At 38.5% G+C, this 20,418-nt stretch overlaps 1 protein-coding gene across 4 annotated transcripts in view; it reads right to left on the reverse strand.

The window, feature by feature from the left end:
- Nucleotides 1-232: 232 nt before the first annotated feature.
- The window catches only part of ARSK (arylsulfatase family member K), a 38,069-nt gene continuing 17,883 nt past the window's right edge, over nucleotides 233-20,418 (reverse strand). For all 4 annotated transcript variants that reach the window (XM_070743008.1, XM_070743010.1, XM_070743009.1 and 1 more), the window contains 4 exons: nucleotides 14,616-14,787; nucleotides 11,465-11,686; nucleotides 4,877-5,101; nucleotides 233-590 (listed from right to left, as the gene is read on the reverse strand). In XM_070743008.1, the coding sequence (XP_070599109.1) occupies nucleotides 322-590; nucleotides 4,877-5,101; nucleotides 11,465-11,686; nucleotides 14,616-14,787 (888 nt within the window). In that variant the 3' untranslated portion in view covers nucleotides 233-321. The remainder of the gene's footprint in view (nucleotides 591-4,876; nucleotides 5,102-11,464; nucleotides 11,687-14,615; nucleotides 14,788-20,418) is intronic.

Below are 20,418 nucleotides of genomic sequence, written 5' to 3' on the forward strand. Positions count from 1 at the left end.
AGGGAACGCTGTACTCTGTTAGATGTTGGAATACACTGATGTAATGTCGTTACCATTTCCCCAACCGCACTATTGCATATGTGGTGTCATTACCCTTATTGCAACACAACTGATAGCAGCATCATGTTATCCATTATCAGGTTTTCTTCTTAATTAGTTTTGAATCTGACTAATGCACCCTGGTTAAGAAATTGGTTGATAGGGTGAATTTAAGGAGATAGGGAGGCTGGGATAGTGGATAATTTTGATTTTATGTTCTCTTTTACAGCAGCAAGATATCATTATTCAACACCATGTACAAATGTCTGAAATCTTACTAATTCATTCATTAATCCATGTGTCAATGGCATGTTGATATTTCTTTGGATTCCTTTTCCAGCTCCAATGCCATCTGAGGTTAGCTATTGTATCTGAATAGTTCTGCCCTACACTTTGCTTCCAGCTGATAAATTGCTGTTTATTATATTGTTCAACAGCAGCAGAGACTTTCGGATAGTTAATTATTTGGAATAGTTTCTTGTTCAAAGATTGTGTGATTGTTGGAAACTTTGTGGCTACATCTGTTAATTCATCTGGGTCAGCTGAAAGATCTACAATCAAGAAAAACAATAGGTTAAGAGAAATTGCAATAAACATCAGCTTAATTTTAGAAAACTAGAATTCTGAATTCCACTTAAGAAATGATAACAATATTAATTAAATCAGGAAATTACTGCACTCTTGCAATAAACACTTCACCTTTGCAATTCCTCCACCAGTTATGTTATCATATTAGAATACAGTGGTACCTCTACCTACAAAATACTTACGAACTTTTCTAGATAAGAACCCGACCCTCTGAAACTGTAACTGGAAAAGGCAGGGAGAAGCCTCCTTGGGGCCTCTCCAGGAATCTCCTGGGAGGAAACAGGGCCTCCACCATCCCTGTGGTTTCCCCAGTCGCACACATTATTTGCTTTTACATTGATTCCTATGGGAAAAATTGCTTTTTACAAATTTTTCTACTTAAGAACCTGGTCACGGAACGAATTAAGTTCGTAAGTAGAGGTACCACTGTATAAGGAACACGCACACACACTGCAGTAACTACAGAAAAAAAGTATGCATCTGGAATTCAACAGCATGCTTATATTGTTGGTGACATCTAATTCATAGGTTGTTCCACCTGCTATCTGAACAAACAGAGACGGGGTATGTACCTGTGCTATCAGCAGTTTGAGAGAAGATAAGGATTTTAAATTATATGTCTCCGCACAGGTATCTTATTTGCAGAGGAAGGGGAGGGGGAAGCTATCCTCTCCCACTTTACATTCAGGTTGCAGTAAAGTCAAGCCATTTCAATCATAATGGTCTCCTGAGTGGGAGTGGAGAGGAGAGTGGATGGGGGTAGTGGGGGTGAGGGAGAAAGTTCTCAATGAAACCTCACTGGCATTTTACAGCTTTCCCTTTGAAAAGTAGAGATGGGGTGGGCAAATACGATCAAAGCGGGAGAACACTTTGATGCTCTCTCAGCAGGGTGAATTAATTCTGTAAAGGGAGGCAATGAAGCTGAGGACTTGCAAAGCTGTGGAAGAAATGGAATATTTTTTTTAATGGTCCTCCCAAGAAAGGGAAAGTGTTGGGGCTATAAAGACCCTTGAATGATTCCCATTAATAAATGGTTTTATTAAGGAATTCCAAGTATGTTACACTCATGAACTGGGAGAGCCAATAATAACAAGGTCAGCCAATGGGAGCTAACCACTTTTGAGTCTGTGCATAGAATTGAAACTGGAACTAAAGCTTAAGGCTAGGCATGGCTCAATCCACTCTGCGCTCTCTACACACTCTGTACTCTGTGCTTGTCTGCTCTGCTGAAATGAAAGGAACTCCTGCTTGTGTTTGCTTGAAGAAAGAACTCTGCTAATGGTATTGAAAATTCATCTGTTCCTATGTTTATAAAAAAGTTAATGAATCCAGATGAATCAGTTATCTCTGTGTGCTGCTGGCTTTGATTTCTGCAACAAACTTTAATAAAGTTACTTAGGGACTGCATCCTATGTTCCATTGAAGGGGCACATGTCTGCATGTAGACATTACTCATAAACCCCACACACAGAGTAAAAAAGTAGAGTACACACACAATTAAGTTATTTTGTCAACCCTTGCTACTACAATTAAGCTAAGGGAGTAAGCTTGCGGCAGGTCACAAGCCTAGAGCTTTCTGTGACTATAATTAATATTATAATTTAAATAACCATAACCAATATTATAATTTAAATAACCATAGCAAAAAGGGTTATTTGGTACCTCCATTTGCTGGCTGGGGAATTCTGGGAGTTGAAGTCCAAATATCTTCAAGTTGCCAAGGTTGGGAAACACTGACTTAGACCAGTAATGGCGAATCTTTGCTCGGGTGCCAAAAAGGTGTGTGTGTCCACGATAGTGCCTACACACATGATGCAATGTCCTCCCCCCACACATGCATACACGACAACCCCCCCCCCCCTGCATGCAGATTCCGCTCACTGAAGCCTCTGGAAGCTATGGATGGTGAAAAATGGGCCCAGTGGGCCTACTGGAAATTTGTTTCAAAACTTTTGATGGGCCCGTTTGCTGTTTTTCGCCTTCCCCAGGCTTCAGGAGGCTTTCTTGAAGCCCGGAGAAGGTGAAAACAGACTCCCCTCACCTTGCGGCAGGCTGAAAATCAGCTGACCAGTGCGAACATGTGTGCTGGAGCTGACATAAGGCAACACCTCGCGTTCCCTCAGATATGGCTCTGCGTGCCATAGGTTCGCCAACACAGGCTTAGACTGAGTAGAAGCAGCCTAGGACAGGACTTCCTTCTCAGCCTAGACTGTAGTAGCTCCAAGTCAGTCTTTGCGCGGGGAAGAGGGGCCGAGGCTTTGTGACTTTTACCCGGGACAGAACCCCCAGCTCATTAATTAATATGAAATATTAATAAACATTGAACTAAATGAAACAATTAATGAAATAATTGCCTGCAAGCTAGAATTGGTGGGACTAAAAAATATTGCTTCGGACAAGAATGCAATGCAGAGAACAGAAAAGATCATTGGTAGTACACTTCCTTCTATCCAGGACGTAAAACATAATCTATGCTTGATCAGAGCCCACAGGATTGTCTGGAAAATACACATCCACTGCATCCTGTTTTCCTTGTTACCTTCTGGGAGGATGCTTCATGGTATCTGAAGCAGAACATCTAGATTCAGTCACAGTTTTAATCCACATAGCAGGGGTCCTCAAACTTGGCAACTTTAAAGACTTGGGGACTTCAACTCCCAGAATTCTCCAGACAGTTATGCTGGCTGGAGAATTCTGGGAGTTGAAGTCCCCAAGTCTTAAAGTTGCCACGTTTGAAGACCTCTGCCATATAGCATCAACCTTGTGAACTCTCAAGTTTCCTCTTTCCGCTATACATTCAACATTGACAGTGATAAATATACATATGTATGGTGCAAGTGCACAGCTCAAAAAAATAAAGGTAACACTTAAACAACACAATATAACTCCAAGTAAATCAAACTTCTGTAAAATCAAACTGTCCACTTAGGAAGCAACACTAATTGACAATCAATTTCACATGCTGTTGTGCACATTCAACTTTGTAGAGAAGAAAGTATTCAATGAGAATATTTCATTCATTCATCTAGGATCTAGGATGTGTTCTTTGAGTGTTCCCTTTATTTTTTGAGCAGTATACAGTACAGTATATACACTGAGAGCCTATGCACCAAGACATGTATGTATGTATGTATGTATGTATGTATGTATGTATGTATGTAGCATGTATGTGTGTACAATTGTGTTTGGATAGATACGCACTTTCCCTTGAGAACAGGCAACAGAATTTCATTTTCAATGTGGGCTGGTGTGTTCACAGTAAAAAAAATGACAATAAAGTTATTTTATTAAATATTAAATCTTATTTTATCTTATCATCTTATCTACAAAGTAACAGAAAATGAAGACGCTAAAGTGCTCTGGGACTTTAGAATTCAAACAGACAAGCACACAACTTAACAATTGTTAATAAGTAGGACAAATAAAGTTTGGCCAATGAGCATTGCAATACTTGGGACAACAGAATAGAAAAGAAAGATTGGGAGAAAATCACAAAATGTAAACACCTGCAAAGAGAAGTAGAATGACTATGGCAAAATAAAACAGAGATAGTATCAATAGTAATAGGTGCCTTGGCTGCAATTCCAAAATGTCCAGAGTACCACTTGAACAATAACAGAATTGACACTATCATCATTCATCAATTGCAAAAGGCAGCTTTGCTTGGAATAGCTTACATCTTGTGACAATATCTGTAACACCATTAAATGTCCACATCTGCCTATCCCATAGGTAGGTAGACAAAAATGCCAAATCCAGTCTGAACATCTGGTTGACTGTGCAACAAAACTGTAATAATAATTATCAGATTGGGCACAGTTCAGCATGAGATTGAAACCCACATTTATAGATCCCAGGAGACCAGAATAGATATTGGATACTTGGAGCACAGCTATCTTCTCTGTCTCCCACTGTGGCCCATGTTTCTTGCATTCATTCTACTGTTCTCTATTGTACTGTATGCTGCATTGAACTACATGCTAGCTTTAATGGATTTAGATTATTTCAGGCTTTTGTTTACAGGAATTTTAATCAATATTCTTCACCCTAGATGTGCATCACTGCTCTGTTCTTTTGCTGAATGGAACAAGGCGTAACAGAGATTATTTCACAGTTTTGGTTCTTGTGCTAGTACAAGGCAAGGACTGTGTAGCTGAACCTGCGCAATGTGAAAGTGAATCAGCTTATTTTGATCATTCAGATCACATCAGAAAACAAGAATGATATTTTCATCAAATGGTAAACCTACCAAACAACTGAGGAGGTACGGAGCGGCCATCTGAATAAGCAATGTATTTCCACTTGTCAATTCGCAGCATGTAGGTTGAAGAATTCACATTGCAGCCATGAAACTCACTCAGAATCCAAGGAGGATGGAGCCTTCTAGACGGGGCTTTAAAATCTCCCTTTTCTAATATCAAAGGCATCAGTGAATATCCACTGATGTTTTTGGGAATGGGGATACTTGCAACATCTGAAAAAGAGTGTCAATTTGGTAGAGAACAATTAGAAAGCTGAAATAAGAAACGGAATGTATAAAATTGAGAAGAGAACAGAAATTATACCATTTTAACTTCTTTAACTTTTTGCTATTCTGGCAATATTACTGCGCCTCTTTTCTTTATGTCTATTTTATGTTACAAGTGGAAGTTAGCGGCACAATTCTCTATACTCGGAGTAATAATCCATTACATTGAAGAGTGCTATTCTCAGTTTTCTGAGCATAGGACTGACATTTAATTGTTATATTTGGTTGTCAGGAAAAATAAAGTCTATGAAGATCTCAGTTAAATTGAGTTAATGAAATGCACCCTAAATGTATTTATTTATATGCATACAATTGTCTGCTAGTTCATATTAATATGATCTTAATATTAGTTGAAAAAAGGCGTAATACTCAATTTTTATTATACTTTGTTAATATGTTTTCAGAAGATGGTTGTCAACATTAGTTCTTCTCAGTGGTGTTAAATTTAATTAATGAAATGTACTCATGGTTCAATATGTTAACAGTTTGTGAGTGATTATTACTCTTCAGATTTATAATATGACACACACTATTTTTTATATATAGTCTACATAGACATCTGCAGTGACTTTTATCTGGACAACTGAGTAAGAAATCAGAATTTTAAAGATTATTTATAATCTTGTATGTGTTTTATGCAATGTCTAAGCTGAGCTTTTCTGGGTAATGATGATAGGGTTTTATTATTGTTGTTATTGTTGTTGTTGTTGTTGTTGTTATTGTTGTTATTATTATTATATTTTATAAGCCGGCCTTCTCCAGTGGACGCAGGGCAGCACCAAGCTAGAAAGAAGAGACTTGAGTACTAGTTCCATTTTAGGCATGAAAGACGGTTTGGATGACTTTGGGCCAATTTATTTATTTATTTTATTTATTTAATTGGATTTATATGCCGCCCCTCTCTCAGGACTCGGGGCGGCTCACAGCATGTACAGAAAAACTGGAAACAATAATAACAATCCAATTATACCTTAAAAAACAATCTTAAAATTCTAATTAAAAACTATCAATATCATTCATTCAACAGTCAAACTAAGCATTCATCGGTCAGGGGGGAAGGTCTAAGGAACCCCAGGCCTGGCGGCAAAGATGAGTTTTTAAACTTTGTCAGAAGGCAAGGAGGGTGGGGGCAGTACAAATCTCTGGGGGGAGCTGATTCCAGAGGGCCGGGCCCCCCCACAGAGAAGGCTCTTCCCCTAGGTCCCACCAGCCGACACTGTTTGGTCGATGGGACCCTAAGGAGACCAACTCTGGGACCTCACCGGTCGCTGGGATTCGTGCGGCAGAAGGCGGTCTCGGAGATAATCTGGTCCTATGCCATGTAGGGCTTTATAGGTCATAACCAACACTTTGAATTGTGTCTGGAAACAAATCATTCTCTCTTAGCCCAATTTACTTTACAGGGTTGTTGTTGAAGGGAAAATAGGAGGAGAAAGGAGCATTAGGTATGTTTGCCAATTTGGGTTATTTATAAAAGTAATAAAAGCAGGATAAAACAAATAAATATACATATGTGTGAATGAATGAATATATTCTGCTAATTGTAGAGTTGAAATACCACATACATATTTTTTTGCCTCTGTCTCTCAAAAAAAAAAAATGACTCAACAGCCATTGTACTCATTTTAACATCCATTTTAAATTTTGAAAAGTTCATTTCAAACAACATACTTGCAATATAATTACTAAGAACTGGAGCTACATCAGAAACTCTTTTAAAGTGCTGGCATTAAATGCATTAACATGATTATATATTTAACGCTTGAAGTGGAGATTACATATGAACGATTATTTATGTATAGAGAACATATACTATATATTGGGGGAAATAATTTATGTTTTTAACAATCAGTCTGGCTGAGAAAGTAACATTAATCATTTGTTTTATTACTCATCTAAATAAATTAAACCCTGTTGATTTGTGTTTTTATTTTTAACTTTTTGATTACAGGATAGAGCAATCAAGAGAACATATGGAGACGAACAGAACAGGAAGGAGAGCAATTTAAAAATATAAACTTCAGGAAGATTGTGGGGAAAACACAGTTGGAACCAAAAATTGCTAACTAAATTGGAGGACTAAGGATTTGAAAAAGTTATGGTTCCCCTTATTAGTAAAGCTGCTATAAGAATGTTGCTTTGAAAGGACTCTTTTGCAGCATAAGAAAGCTTTTGCAATTTCTGAACAATTTTTAAATCATTACTTCAAAAGTATCAATCTATAGCAGTGATGGCGAACCTTTTTTTCCTCAGGTGCTGAAAAAGCATGCGTGCGCGCTACTTCACATACATGAGTGCCCACACCCATCATTCAATGCCTGGGGAGGGTGAAAAAAGCTTCCCCTGTCCCCCAGAGACCCTCTGGAGGCCAGAAATGGCCTGTTTCCGAACTTCTGGTGGGCCCAGTAGGCTCGTATTTCGCCCTCCCTCATCCCTGTAGAGGCTCTTTGGAGGCCAAAAACGCCTTCCCAGAGTCGCTGTGCAAGCCAAAAATCAGCTGGCCAGCAGACACTTGCACTTTGGAGCTGAGTTAGGGCAACGGCTCGCGTTCCAGCAGATATGGCTCTGCGTGCCACCTGTGGCATCCGTGCCATAGGTTCGGCATTGCTGATCTATAGAGAAGGCCTAACCCTTATTCCAAATTGCAGGTAAACTTTGTTTTATGACCACAACTAAATCAAAATTCCCATTGCTAAGCAAGATGATTGTTGTGAATTTTGCCCCATTTTATCACCTTTCTTACTATAGTTGTTAAGTGAATCACTACAGTTGTTCATTTAGTAACTTGATTGTTAAGTGAATCTGGCTCTGTTCCCAACCCTATTGGCGGGGAACAACCAGAATCATCACTCAGGAAGCATTGTTCTTGCATTTATTAATGTATATAGTGTTTTACGTCCACAATATTTAAGGGAGTGGTATTAATCTCTACTTTAAAAAGATCACTTTAAGCCATATTCAAGGCTTGGAATGATAGAAACAGCAAACAAAGCAATTATAAGTCTGAAAGGCTTTATTACCATATTAGATGGTTTGTATCTTCTAATAATAGTGAGGCAGAGCTAAGGACTAATCATTTAGACCAGTGGTTCTCAACCTGGGGGTTGGGACCCCTTTGGGGGTCGAATGACTGTTTCACAGGGGTTGCCTGAGACCATGAGAAATGACAATTTTTAAATCATTACTTCAAAAGTATCAATCTATAGCAGTGATGGCAAACCTTTTTTCCCTCAGGTGCCAAAAAAGCATGTGTGCGCGCTATTACACATGCATGAGTGGCCACACCCATAATGTTCCCATGGTGTTAGTAACTAAAGCTTTAGTTAGGAACTAAAGCTTCTATTCTGGCTCCTTGGAACATATTTTTACCCACCGGCCAATCAGGCGTTTACAGCGGGGGTGTTCCTCTGACTTTCCTGCCAATCAGCCTAAAACTCTGTTGGGAGAATTGGCACTAGACTTATGGTTGGGGGTCACCACAACATAAGACACTGTATTAAGGGGCCATGGCATTAGAAAGGTTGAGAACCACTGATTTAGACAGCATGTAACAATTTCAAGGTTTCAGAAAGAGCTTCCTTGTATGCCAGTGTCACAGACTGCTAGCTTGAAGAATTTAGAGGCAGGATATAAGGCAATTCACACGCTGGATTCCAAAAAAATCCACACTCAATTCCTAATTGAAAGTCAAGCTGAATTTCTGGTCATAGCACAGGAAGAGAAGGAGGAGGAAACCAGAAGGGATATCTCAGGAAAAGCAGTCAAGAAGAGAAGAGTTGTTTCCAACCAGACAGAAGGATTTTCAAACATCAGAACTCATGGATGACCACTAAACGTTTCTTAAGACCATACACAAAGTGTATAGTGTATAAAGCAAGGTGTTCTACAAAGGGCATCGTGGCAAGCTGCAAGACTTCCTCCATTGCAGAACAGTGAGTATTCCAGTTTCTGAGACAACTGACAGCACAATTGTTGTGGGAACTGGGATTGCACCTCACTTGGAGAACGAATACACAAGTCAGAAAACTGGGTATTTTTTCCTAATCAGGGAGGGGACCTACAACTCAATCTTATATAGTGGGAATTCATGTCATTGCTCAATTAAAAAGGAGCCAGGTTTTCTTAATTTTATTTCTTAAGGAAGTTATGACTTTCTTTTTTACCGTATTTAGGGCTTGACATTTTTTTCTACAGATAGGCTCTGATTCTTTACTAAAGCAATTGGTGGCCATTTTCACTCATTGAGATCTATCTCTCCCAAATAGACATTAACACCCTTGAAAATGTTCAAAGATAGAAGAGCCCTTCATTCCTCCACTCGAAACAGAATACCCTACGAAACTAGACTTACAATCCTGAGTCTTGAAAGCTTAGAACTACGACACCTTAAACAAGATCTAAGTATTGCCCACAAGATCATATGTTGCAATGTCCTGCCGGTCAAAGACTACTTCAGCTTCAACCACAACAACACAAGAGCACACAACAGATTCAAGCTTAACATTAACCGCTCCAAACTTGACTGTAAAAAATATGACTTTAGTAATCGGGTTGTTGAAGCGTGGAACTCATTACTGGACTCCGTAGTATCATCCCCTAACCCCCAACATTTTACCCTTAGACTCTCCACGGTTGACCTCTCCAGATTCCTAAGAGGTCAGTACATAAGCGCACTAGAGTGCCTTCCGTCCCCTGTCCTATAGTCTCTCCTATATCTCATATTTCTTCTCTACTATATCCTCTATAACCTTCATTGTGTATTATTGTGTATTGGACAAAATAAATAAATAAAAATAAAATAAAAAATAGTTGACAGCTTATAAACCCTGTTAGTACAGGGTACATGGTTGTTAGGGATTGCCATTGCAAAATGCACATTGTACACTTGTACTAAACTTGTACTTAAAGAGTTAATGTGCACTCAAAAAGTTAACTTGTACTTGAAGAGTTAATATTCAAGGCTGTTTCGTCACTTCCTCATTGAAGCTATAAAAGCTCATTAGTCTGCTCAGTCACTTCCTTTACTTTTGCCTGAGAAGGGGGAGTTGTGTTTAAGCTTCGTGCTTGTATAAGCTTCGTGCTTATTATGTATATTGTATTTTGCTTTGTGCATATCTTCTTGTATAAGCTCAGTGCTTATTATCTTATTGTATAAGCTTTGTGCTTTTATCTATATTGTATTTTGCTTTGTTATGCTCTAATCTTGTAATTGCTCAGTGCTATTTGATCAGTGCTATTTGATCAGTGCTATTTGCTTTGTGATTGCTCAGTGCTTATTGTTCTGTATTTGCTTCGCGCTTATTCTGGATTGTCTATATTTTGTTTATATGTAAATAATACTTATTTAACTAAATCTGTGTCTTGGCTGTATCACACATCCACGTTCTGTTAAAATTCTCTGCTCGGTTATGTTGAAGGTTTCATAGCATAGCTAGACCGAGACAAGCCAACAAACCCCACGTTTTCCTCTTCACCCTTAGAACCAGAGAAATCATAAGGCTCCATAGCACTCCATAGCCCCAAATAATGTCATTGTACCATATATTGATATACTGGTATATTAACTTTGTTTCTTATCATCATTTAATGTTAATAAATATTGCTAGCCAATACAGACAAGTGAGATGTATGTACATTTATTCTTAGGCATTCCAATGACTCTCTAACTATGAAGAAGTCCACCACATGCCAGGAAAGGAGAACTCTCTCTTGAGGATATTGGCCAGAAAGCAACTGGAAAGACAAGTTAGAGCCATGTCTGTAGTAAGACCAACCAAGTGCCATATCTGTAGTAATGAGGGACACTGGGTCAAATGAAATGCTTTAAAATTTGGAAATAATAGATGAATCCTAAAACAATTGTGCCAAAAAAGCAACTGGACTGAAAATTAAAAAGTACAAATGAATATAAAGAAAGGCACATTCTGATGCACCGTTTTGCCAGTTTACAACATGTAACAACCAACAACTGAAAAGGAATTAGTTGCTGGAGGGTAGATACAGTAATTGCATTAAGGATCATTTCCCCTAAAATCCAAAAGAGATAGATTGTTATTCATATTCTTGGTTTATCCGCATTCTCAATTACCTTCCTTTCCCTTCACTGTCATTATGTAGTTAACTTTAATTCTTTAAATTAAAGTATCCTGATAATTTTGTAATTTCTATCAACTAGGATTGTCTCACAAAATTAACCCAGAAAGGACAGGCAGCCAACAGATGAAACAATGGCAACAAACAATAGTGGGGGGAAAAGGCAAACAATCCCACTAATATTCATGTTATTGTTGTAGGATAAATGTTGCTTACCAAGCATCGTAGGATAGATATCCACAAGGGACACCATATTTGATATGGACTGTGACTTAATATTTGGACCCATTATAAGGAGGGGAATGTGGGAACTTGGTTCATACATGCTCATTTTATAAAACTGTCTGTGTTCCATTGCAAGTTCTCCATGATCCGCAGTAAATATTACGTGAGTTCTTCCAAGCAGTCCTGTTTCATTTAGAGCAGAAAGTATCTCACCTATAACAGAAGACAAGGAAAACATGTTAAGATATTAATTATCGTAAATAGCGCTGATGCTTGCAAATATTTTTAGTGATCATGAAAGTTTCTCCCTGAAAGTTCTAAGTTTCTTTCAAAGCTTTACAATATCAAATGTAACTGATTTCCAAAACTCCATACTTGAAGCACTCTTTGGTATAACTTACACTTAATATCTATGGCAATCCAAAATCCTAATAATGAAATTAGACACCTGTCTCAAAATTTAAATCACTGGAGATTAACTCTTAGGACCAGGTTATATTCTCCAACTCCTCAAATTTTACAAACTACATCAGAAAATTCAGCTTCTTTTAAACATAGCTTTATATCTGAGCTGACAATTAAAACCAAGTGATCATGTTTCAGAGTCATTCTAAAGTCTTGATCTATAACTATGTTATGATAGATAATCAGTAAAAGTGAACATCATCACACCAACTGAAAAGCATATATTCTAATGATAAGATTGCTTCAAAATCTTAACAGCTGATTATTATATTTTCTATCTAACACTTCATAGGGTTATGCTTTGCATCCTATTAATAAGTGTGTTTTTCAGTGTACAGAAGTTCTTAAGGTACATTTTAGCTGATTGAAATGAGCAATATAATAGAAGGTTATAACAGCTCAAATGAAACACATCAATTAAATATTCCATATTACTCAACCTTACTTTAATATGATCAATTCCTAAAGTTAAGAATAGTCCTGATTAAAAACTGCATAAATAGAGGTTAACTTCTAAATAACTGTTTACTTCACATCTAATTTATTTCAAATGCTACTTATGGCAAACACAAAAACTGACATTTCCCTTGAGTTTCTGAATGCCATGCTGGTTTTAAAGCAAGTTAGAATAATTGCAAAGAACTATGAATCTACAGTAATTGAAAATCTATAGCACAGGGAAAAAACCCAATGTTGATAATATCCAAGCAGTTTCAGTCAAAGAGATTATAACCAAAGCAGGATATTGTGTATCACTCAAGTTACTGAAAACTTGATCAAATTATTTTTGGTGTATTAGATTTTACACATTTGATAGTTTTCATGCTTATAAAATGAAGCTGATATTTTCTGAATGAATATTCCAATTTAGAAAGTGACAATTTTAAAGCAGACTCTATGCCCGTGATGGCGAACCTGTGGCACATGTGGCAGAAGTGGCATGCAGAGGCCTCTCTGTGGATACACGTGCCATTGGAAGCTGCTCTTTCAGGTTCCAACATGTGCATGTGTGCCGGCCAGCTACTCCTTTCTGGGTTCTGGCGTGCACATGCATGTCAATCAGACCAGCTGGCCGGCTTGTATGCGTGTGCCAGAACCCAGAAAAGAGCAGCTGGTGAATGTGCATGCACACTGAAACAGCTGGCCGGTACACATGTGTAGAATAGAATAGAATAGAATTTAAACTATTTAATACCACCGACAACACTGCTACCCATCAAAAGACCTTGACCACGTAGCTGAATGGTCAAAAACTGGCAACTTCAAATCTCCACCACTGAATGCTCTGTCTTATACATTGGTAAAAAGAATCAGAATACTAAATATAAACTTGGAGGAATTGAACTTATTGATGATCCTCACTCTGTCAAAGACCTTGGAGTACTCATATCCAATGACCTAAGTCCTAGAGCCCACTGCAACAACATTGCCAAAAAGGCTTTAAGAGTTGTTAACCTAATCCTTCGCAGCTTCTTCTCTGGTAATTTTGAACTGCTAACAAGAGCTTATAAAACATTTGTCAGGCCAATTCTAGAGTACAGCTCACCTGTATGGAACCCACATTGCATATCTGATATCAACACAATTGAGAGAGACCAGAAATATTTCACAAGAAGAGTCTTTCACTCCTCTTCTCACAACAAAATACCTTACTCCACCAGACTTGAAATTCTTCTATTATACATCTTACAACTCTATCTTCTCTGTTCCGACTTAACTACAGTTCATAAAATCATATACCAAAATGTCCTACCTGTTAGCGACTACTTCACCTTTGACACACAAGCAACAACACACAAGCTCCAAACTAGACTGAAAAAAAATACAACTTCAGCAATAGAGTATCAATGCCTGGAATGCACTACCTGACTCTGTGGTTTCTACTCCTAACCCCAAAATATTTAACCTTAGACTATCTACAATTGACCTCTCCCCTTTCTAAGAGGTCTGCAACGGGCGTGCCTAAGTGCACCATCCTGCCTACCATCCCTGTCCTACTGTTTTATTATCTTCTATCATTACTTTCTATCATTACTTATATAATGTTTTATTTGTACAAATTATCATCCTATAACTGTTTGACAAATACATACATACATACATAAAAGCAGCTGGCCACCACGCGCATACAAGCCGGCCAGCTGCTTTCTTCTGGGTTCCAGCACTCTATCACCTGGGTGTACCCCAATTTTGGTACTCAGTACTGAAAAGGTTAACCATCACTGCCATATACTAAACATAGGAAGCCATAATACTAGAAGTAGTTGAAGCCACAAAGGAAATAAAAGTACAAGATTCCAAACAGAGATCTTCCCCTGAAGTTTCTCCCTTTACCAAAAGGACACAATTACAAGTGATAGGGAACTGCCACCAATTGTTCTCAGCAAATGGTATGAGCCTATGTAAATACCAAGAATCAGCCCCTGGTGGCAGAGATGGAGTATTTTAAAATGGCTATATTGTATTCTTCGTGAATCTATACAGGTAGATATCTAAATACATGAAGAATAAAGGAGAATGCAATATAAAATACAGTACATTTGGGACTGAGGAAGCTTCTGACAAGTAACAGTTCTAAAATTTCTGACAATATACGAAAATTACATCACTAAGATCAGGATGGCAAACAAATTCATGAACGTATATATTTTGAAAGTAGAAAATTGGTATCACCTACCAAGCATGGCATCCGTTTCTGCACACATGGCATAATAATGTGCTCGAATATTTCTGATTTCATCCTGTGTAAATTGCCCACTGCAGTTCTTGGTGTAAGTAGAATAATAATCAACTGGGTGCATCTCTGAAAATGAAGGCCATTTTGGAATCTTTATAGCATCATAAATCACCTAATAACAAAACAGAAATGTGCCATATTTTACAAAATAGCTCTATTGTGCATTTGCAATTTGTCGACAATTTTCAAGTAGGTGCCAAAAGGAAGCATGCTGATTGAAAAGGAGATTACAAAGATTTCTCTCCCTAGACGAGTAGGTGCACAGAAATAAAAAGTGAACTTTTTCTAAAAAGGTCAGTTGCTAGCACTACTAGGACCCTACAGAGTTACGCCATCTTTTTATACATAACATTTTGAGAAGGAGAAAAGATGAAAAAGTGATGGAACAGTGACAAAGACAAAACAGTGTTGTCTGGAATTAATTTTGAAATATGGGAATGAGTAGGGTCTCAGTATAACAGAAAAAAACCCCCTTGTTTGAAACTTCCCCCTGCAAACTTTAATTTAGTTACAAATCTAGATATAATGGAGCGCCACAACACAGTTTGATTTTTAATTTGTATTCTCAGCAAATAACTTACGGTAGTTCAAAAATACCCTTTTGGAAATGTTACTCAGTTATAAGAAATTAGGAAGACTCCAGAATTTTTTTAATTAGGTATCACAAATAATAAATATAAAAAAGAAATATATTATTTAATAATTCATATTTTAGTAGCTGCAAGGATTGTTTTTGCACAAAGATGGAAAGAAATGGAAATCCCCAAGGATGAGGAGGTCTTTAGTAAGATTATGGAATGCGCAGAACTAGATATGACGACGAGGCGGTTGAATAATCAAGTAGAAACAGAATCTTATAAACTTGGCAAACGGTTTATAGTTCGTGGAATAAAAGAAATGCTTAAAGATGTTAAAACAAAGAGTTTAATAGTTAAATTTATTAGAGAGAATATATTACATAAAGATATTTTATAGAAATGTTTACTATAATTAGTTTTTCCTTTTTGTATTAAGAAGACTTCAATACTGAGCGGAGCAATTGTAGCTCCTTTTTATGTTATGTTTTGTTTTGTCTATTTTATGTTTGTTTGACATGTTAGGTCTTTTATTTTGAAAATAATAAAAATATTTTTTTTTTAAAGGAAATGTTACTCAGTTATATATTTTTGTTACTCAAAAAATATTAACAAGAAGAGTTAACCCTTCCTCTGACACTTAATATCTATTTTGATAAGGGGGAAACAAAGAAAAACATAAGCAGTAGCAAAAGAGGAATCATATGCATCCTGCTCAATAACACTTACTGAACGTGAGGAATAGGAGCCCAAAGGATTGGCCAAACGAAGAGTTTTGAGTAAGATGTCCAGTCCTCAACTTATGACCAAAACTGAAGCCAAAATTGAAAAATCCATTAAGTGAATTTGCTCCAGTTTGCGACTATTCTGACCACATTTGTTAAGCGAATCACTGCAGTTCTTAAATTAGCAACATAGTTGTTATGTGAATCTCGTTTTCCCATTGATCTGCTTGTCAGAAGTTGGCAAAACTTGATTCAGGGTGCTGCAACCGTCGTAATTATGAGTCAGTTGTCAAGCATCTGAATGTAAGTCACATTCATTCATTCATTCATTCATTCATTCATTCATTCATTCATTCATTTGATTTCTATGTTGCCCTATTCCTCAGACTCAGGGCGACTCATAACAAGTAATACATAACATGCAGAAATCTAAATTTAAACATACTAAAACCCTAATATTCTAAAAAGACCAGTCACTCGTGTCCAGGCAAATAAACATGAATTCATTCGTCAGACGGGCCTAGATGTTAGCCTTAGCGGTCCTACCCTCTCAGCATAGATAAGTCTTTAGACTCTTGCGGAAGGCGGGAAGGGTGGGGGCAGTGCAAATGTCTGGAGGGAGTTAGTTCCAATGATGCTGCAATGGCCATAAGTGTGAAAAATTGTCATAAATCACTCTTTAGCGCCATTGTAACTTCAAACATTCACTAAATGAATTGTTGTAAGTTGAGGACTACCTGTACTCAGTGGCTTGGAATATCAGTGCAAGAGACCCTATAATCACTGCTGTGTCTATCTCGCTTTGCCTGTCCTTTGAGAGACACCATTTTTTTGTTTTTCTCCCAGTGTCAAACTCTCACAGATTGTAAACTGAATGTTAAAATGTATTTCCACAAGGTACCACTGGCTTTAAAGAGAGGCCTTTTGAAACCTATTCTCATATCATGTAAATGCCTTATATATCTATAATGCATTCTCTGTATGCAAAATGTATTTTCTTCCTTATTGCATCTCATGTATCTGAAAACAAGCCACATGATTCCAAGCTGAATCCAGTTAGTATATTGTCTTAAAGACCATCTGCTTAGCAACACAGTGTACTATGAGAGCATTGTGTTGATGCAGTGCTCTAAGCTGAATCACCAAAGTAAAAAATGAATTCAGGCTAAGCTCTATTCAAGTCAAGATGGGAGAATTCCATAGTTAGATCACTCCATTGTTCTCCCATTACAAAAAGTGGAACGACTTGCCTTCAGACTTGGTGGGTTTTTCATCACTGGAGGCTTTTACAAACAGTCTGGACAGCCACTTGTCTGAAATTATATAGGGCAGTGATGATAAACCAATGGCATGCGTACCACAGGTGGCACACAGAGCCACATCTGAGGGCAAGCGAGGCATTGCCCTATGTCAACTCCAGCGCACATATGCCAGCTGATAATCGCCCTCCTCTTTGTTCTGTCGAGCTCTCTGGTAGACGTCTCCCAAAAATTCATAGGTACAAATTTCAGACACACACACGTTTGAAAATTCAAAACAATGTTCTTTATAATGAAAATTCACATAAACTAAGCCCTGTTTTGGTATAGCAAAGAGCACTTGTCTCCAAACAAACTGGTAATTTGTACAAGTCCCTTATCAGTTCTGAGATACTTAGCTTGCAGCTGTGAGGCAATTCACAGTCCTTCTTCTTTCACAAAGTGGAACACACTTTGCTCTGGTTTAGTTTCAAAGCGGGGGAAAAATCAGCACACAAAAGGTCAGTCAGTCAAGCAGTCACGAAACACAACAATCAGATAATCCTCCACAATGGCCAAACCCACAGGCTGCTATTTATAGCAGCCTCACTAATTATCACAGCCCCACCCAACCACAGGTGGCCTCATTTTCTTTGATAATAATCTCTCAGTTGTTGCTGCTTATGCATCGCTCTCCGCATGCGTGGCTGTATCATTAACTCTTGTTCTGAATCCAAGGAGGAACTAGATAATTGATCTCCTTCTGAGCTGTCTGCCACACTCTCCTCCTCCCTGTCACTTATGTCTTCTTGGTCAGAGGAGCCTTCATCAGCAGATTCCACCGGGGGCAAAACAGGCCTGCAGCATGTGGATGTCTCCCCCACATCCACAGTCCTTGGGGCAGGAGCTGGGCCAGAGCTAACCACAACACTCTTCGGCCATTTTCTCTCTCCCCGTGGTGAAAACGGCCCAGCAGGCTAATCAGGAGTTCACTTGTGTGCTCACTTTCAGCCTCCTTTTTGCTGTCAGAGGTCTTAAGGAGCTTTTTCTGCTTTGGACAATTTTAGACAGACCTCTCACATCTTGGCCCATTTCTTCTGCAGCTGGGAAGGCTTTCCCGAAGGCCTCTGTAGCCGATAACAAAGTTCTGGATCAATCCGAAGTTCTGTTATCATCTGCAGAGACCTTATCTAAAGACCTTTCTTAAAGGCCTCTTTAGCCAATAGGAGAGCTCTGGATCGATCTGTAGCTCTATCATAGGCTGCACAGGTCTTTCCTAAAGGCCTCTGCAGCCGATAACAGAGCTCCAGATTGATCCGCAGCTCTGTTATCAGCTACACAGGCCTACAGGAAAACCTTCTCAGCTACAAAAGAAATGAGCCGAGGTGTGCGAGGCCTGGTTGCAACTATCTGAAGGTAAGTAGTAGGGCAGTTCCACTTCCTTTCGTTTCCAAACATCCAATTGCCCTATTGGGCCATTTTTCACCATCCCCAGCCTTTAGAAGGAATGTTAAGGGACGGTGAACCGGTAGTAAAACTGGAGCTGTGCGCGTAATATTGGGTCTCTGCCGTGTGCATGCGTGCATCCAGGTGAGATTTTGCTTCTGCGTATGCGCAGAACGCAAAATCTCGCGAGGGGGCGCACACCTGAAATTTTGACGATTATTTGCTTCTGTGCTTGCACAGAAACAAAACCGCCAAAATCTTGTGCATGCACGCATCTCCTCGCAATACTTTTGCTTTCTGCACATGCATAGAAGCAAAATTTTGCTGGGACATGCGCGCACGCATTCCAGGGACTGCAGCTGCATGCACAGCATACCGGTAGCGCCAATAGCAGCAAACCCGACCTTGTTATTCTGTACTGTAATTTCAGATCTCAGCCGTAGAACGCATGTAGCCGTATGTACCAATAGCAAATTGTGTTATGAAAAAAGAAAAGAAAAAGTCATTCTTCACATTTATATCCAGGGGTGGGCTGCTGCCAGGATGGGGGAGGGGGACACAGTGGGGTAGCGAAAAAGGAGCTCCATCCCAGAGCACCCAATTTGCACTGAAAAATATTGAAAGAAAATGCAGGGCATCCTACATAAGCTATGCCCACAATGTGGTAGTAAACATTTTGGTAGCCCTTCACTGTTTATACCATATGTGTTGCACTGTAGTGTCATGATGGCAGCCCTTCAGTTCTAACTCTGCTCAAGTTGCTCCAGTTAGACAGCCAAAACTGGATCAATAACTGGAGGTGGCACCACAAATATATAAAAGTACTGTGTTTGTCACTAGGCAACCTCATAGACAAGAAAACAAGATGCAGTACTGATTGATTCAGTAGGGCTCCAATATACTTAGATGAATCACTATAGCAGCTAAGGAAAAAAACCCAGCAATAACCTGGAGGAAGAAAACATTGTTCAAGAGAGGATGGAAGAGAGACTTGGAAGAAACATTACTTAGCCCTGAGACAAAGACACTCAAAGTAACCCTGTCTTGAGGAAGGAATACTAGCAGTAAATTCAATTAGAAGACAGTTGATTTATCTGGATAACGAAATTAGAAAAGGAAGCAGTGAGAGTTAGGCAAATACATACCCAAGGCTAAGAAATAATAGAATGGATATTTTATTTCAGTAATATTATTTGTAAGAAGATACTTGTTTAAAAGCTTTATTGAAAGTATATGAGGTTGTAAGTATGTTTTTTATGGTGGAAAAAGAAAGTAAACCTGTCTTGATTTGTTTAGAATAGAAAGGGAGAGAGAAAAACTGAAATAAATAGGCTTTCTGCTACTTTCTGAAGTACTGTATTTTTCGGAGTATATTAGATGCACTTTTTTCTCCTTAAAAGAGGCTGATAATTTGGGTGCATTTTATACTCTGAATGTAGTTTTTATCCGAAGCTTTTTTTCCCAGCTTTTTTTCCTAACTAAGTGCTAATGATCTTCCCAGCTCTTACCTTGCAGGTTCTTTCATTGTTATTCTCTGCAAAGAATGTTTCCCAAGCCATAAGTCTTTGCAGGGTTTTTTCATTGCTCTAATTTGCTCTGAATAAGTTTCTTTCCAGCCTTAACCAGGTGCTAATAGTGTTCCCAGCTCTTACCGGCTTGCAAGCTCTTTCATTGTTACTCTTTGCGAAAAATATTTTCCAAGCCCTAAGCCCTTGCAGCGTCTTTTTTTTTTAGAAACATAGAAGTCTGACGGCAGAAA

Source organism: Erythrolamprus reginae, chromosome 2 (assembly GCF_031021105.1).
Source record: "Erythrolamprus reginae isolate rEryReg1 chromosome 2, rEryReg1.hap1, whole genome shotgun sequence".
Classification (NCBI taxonomy): Eukaryota; Metazoa; Chordata; class Lepidosauria; order Squamata; family Dipsadidae; genus Erythrolamprus; species Erythrolamprus reginae.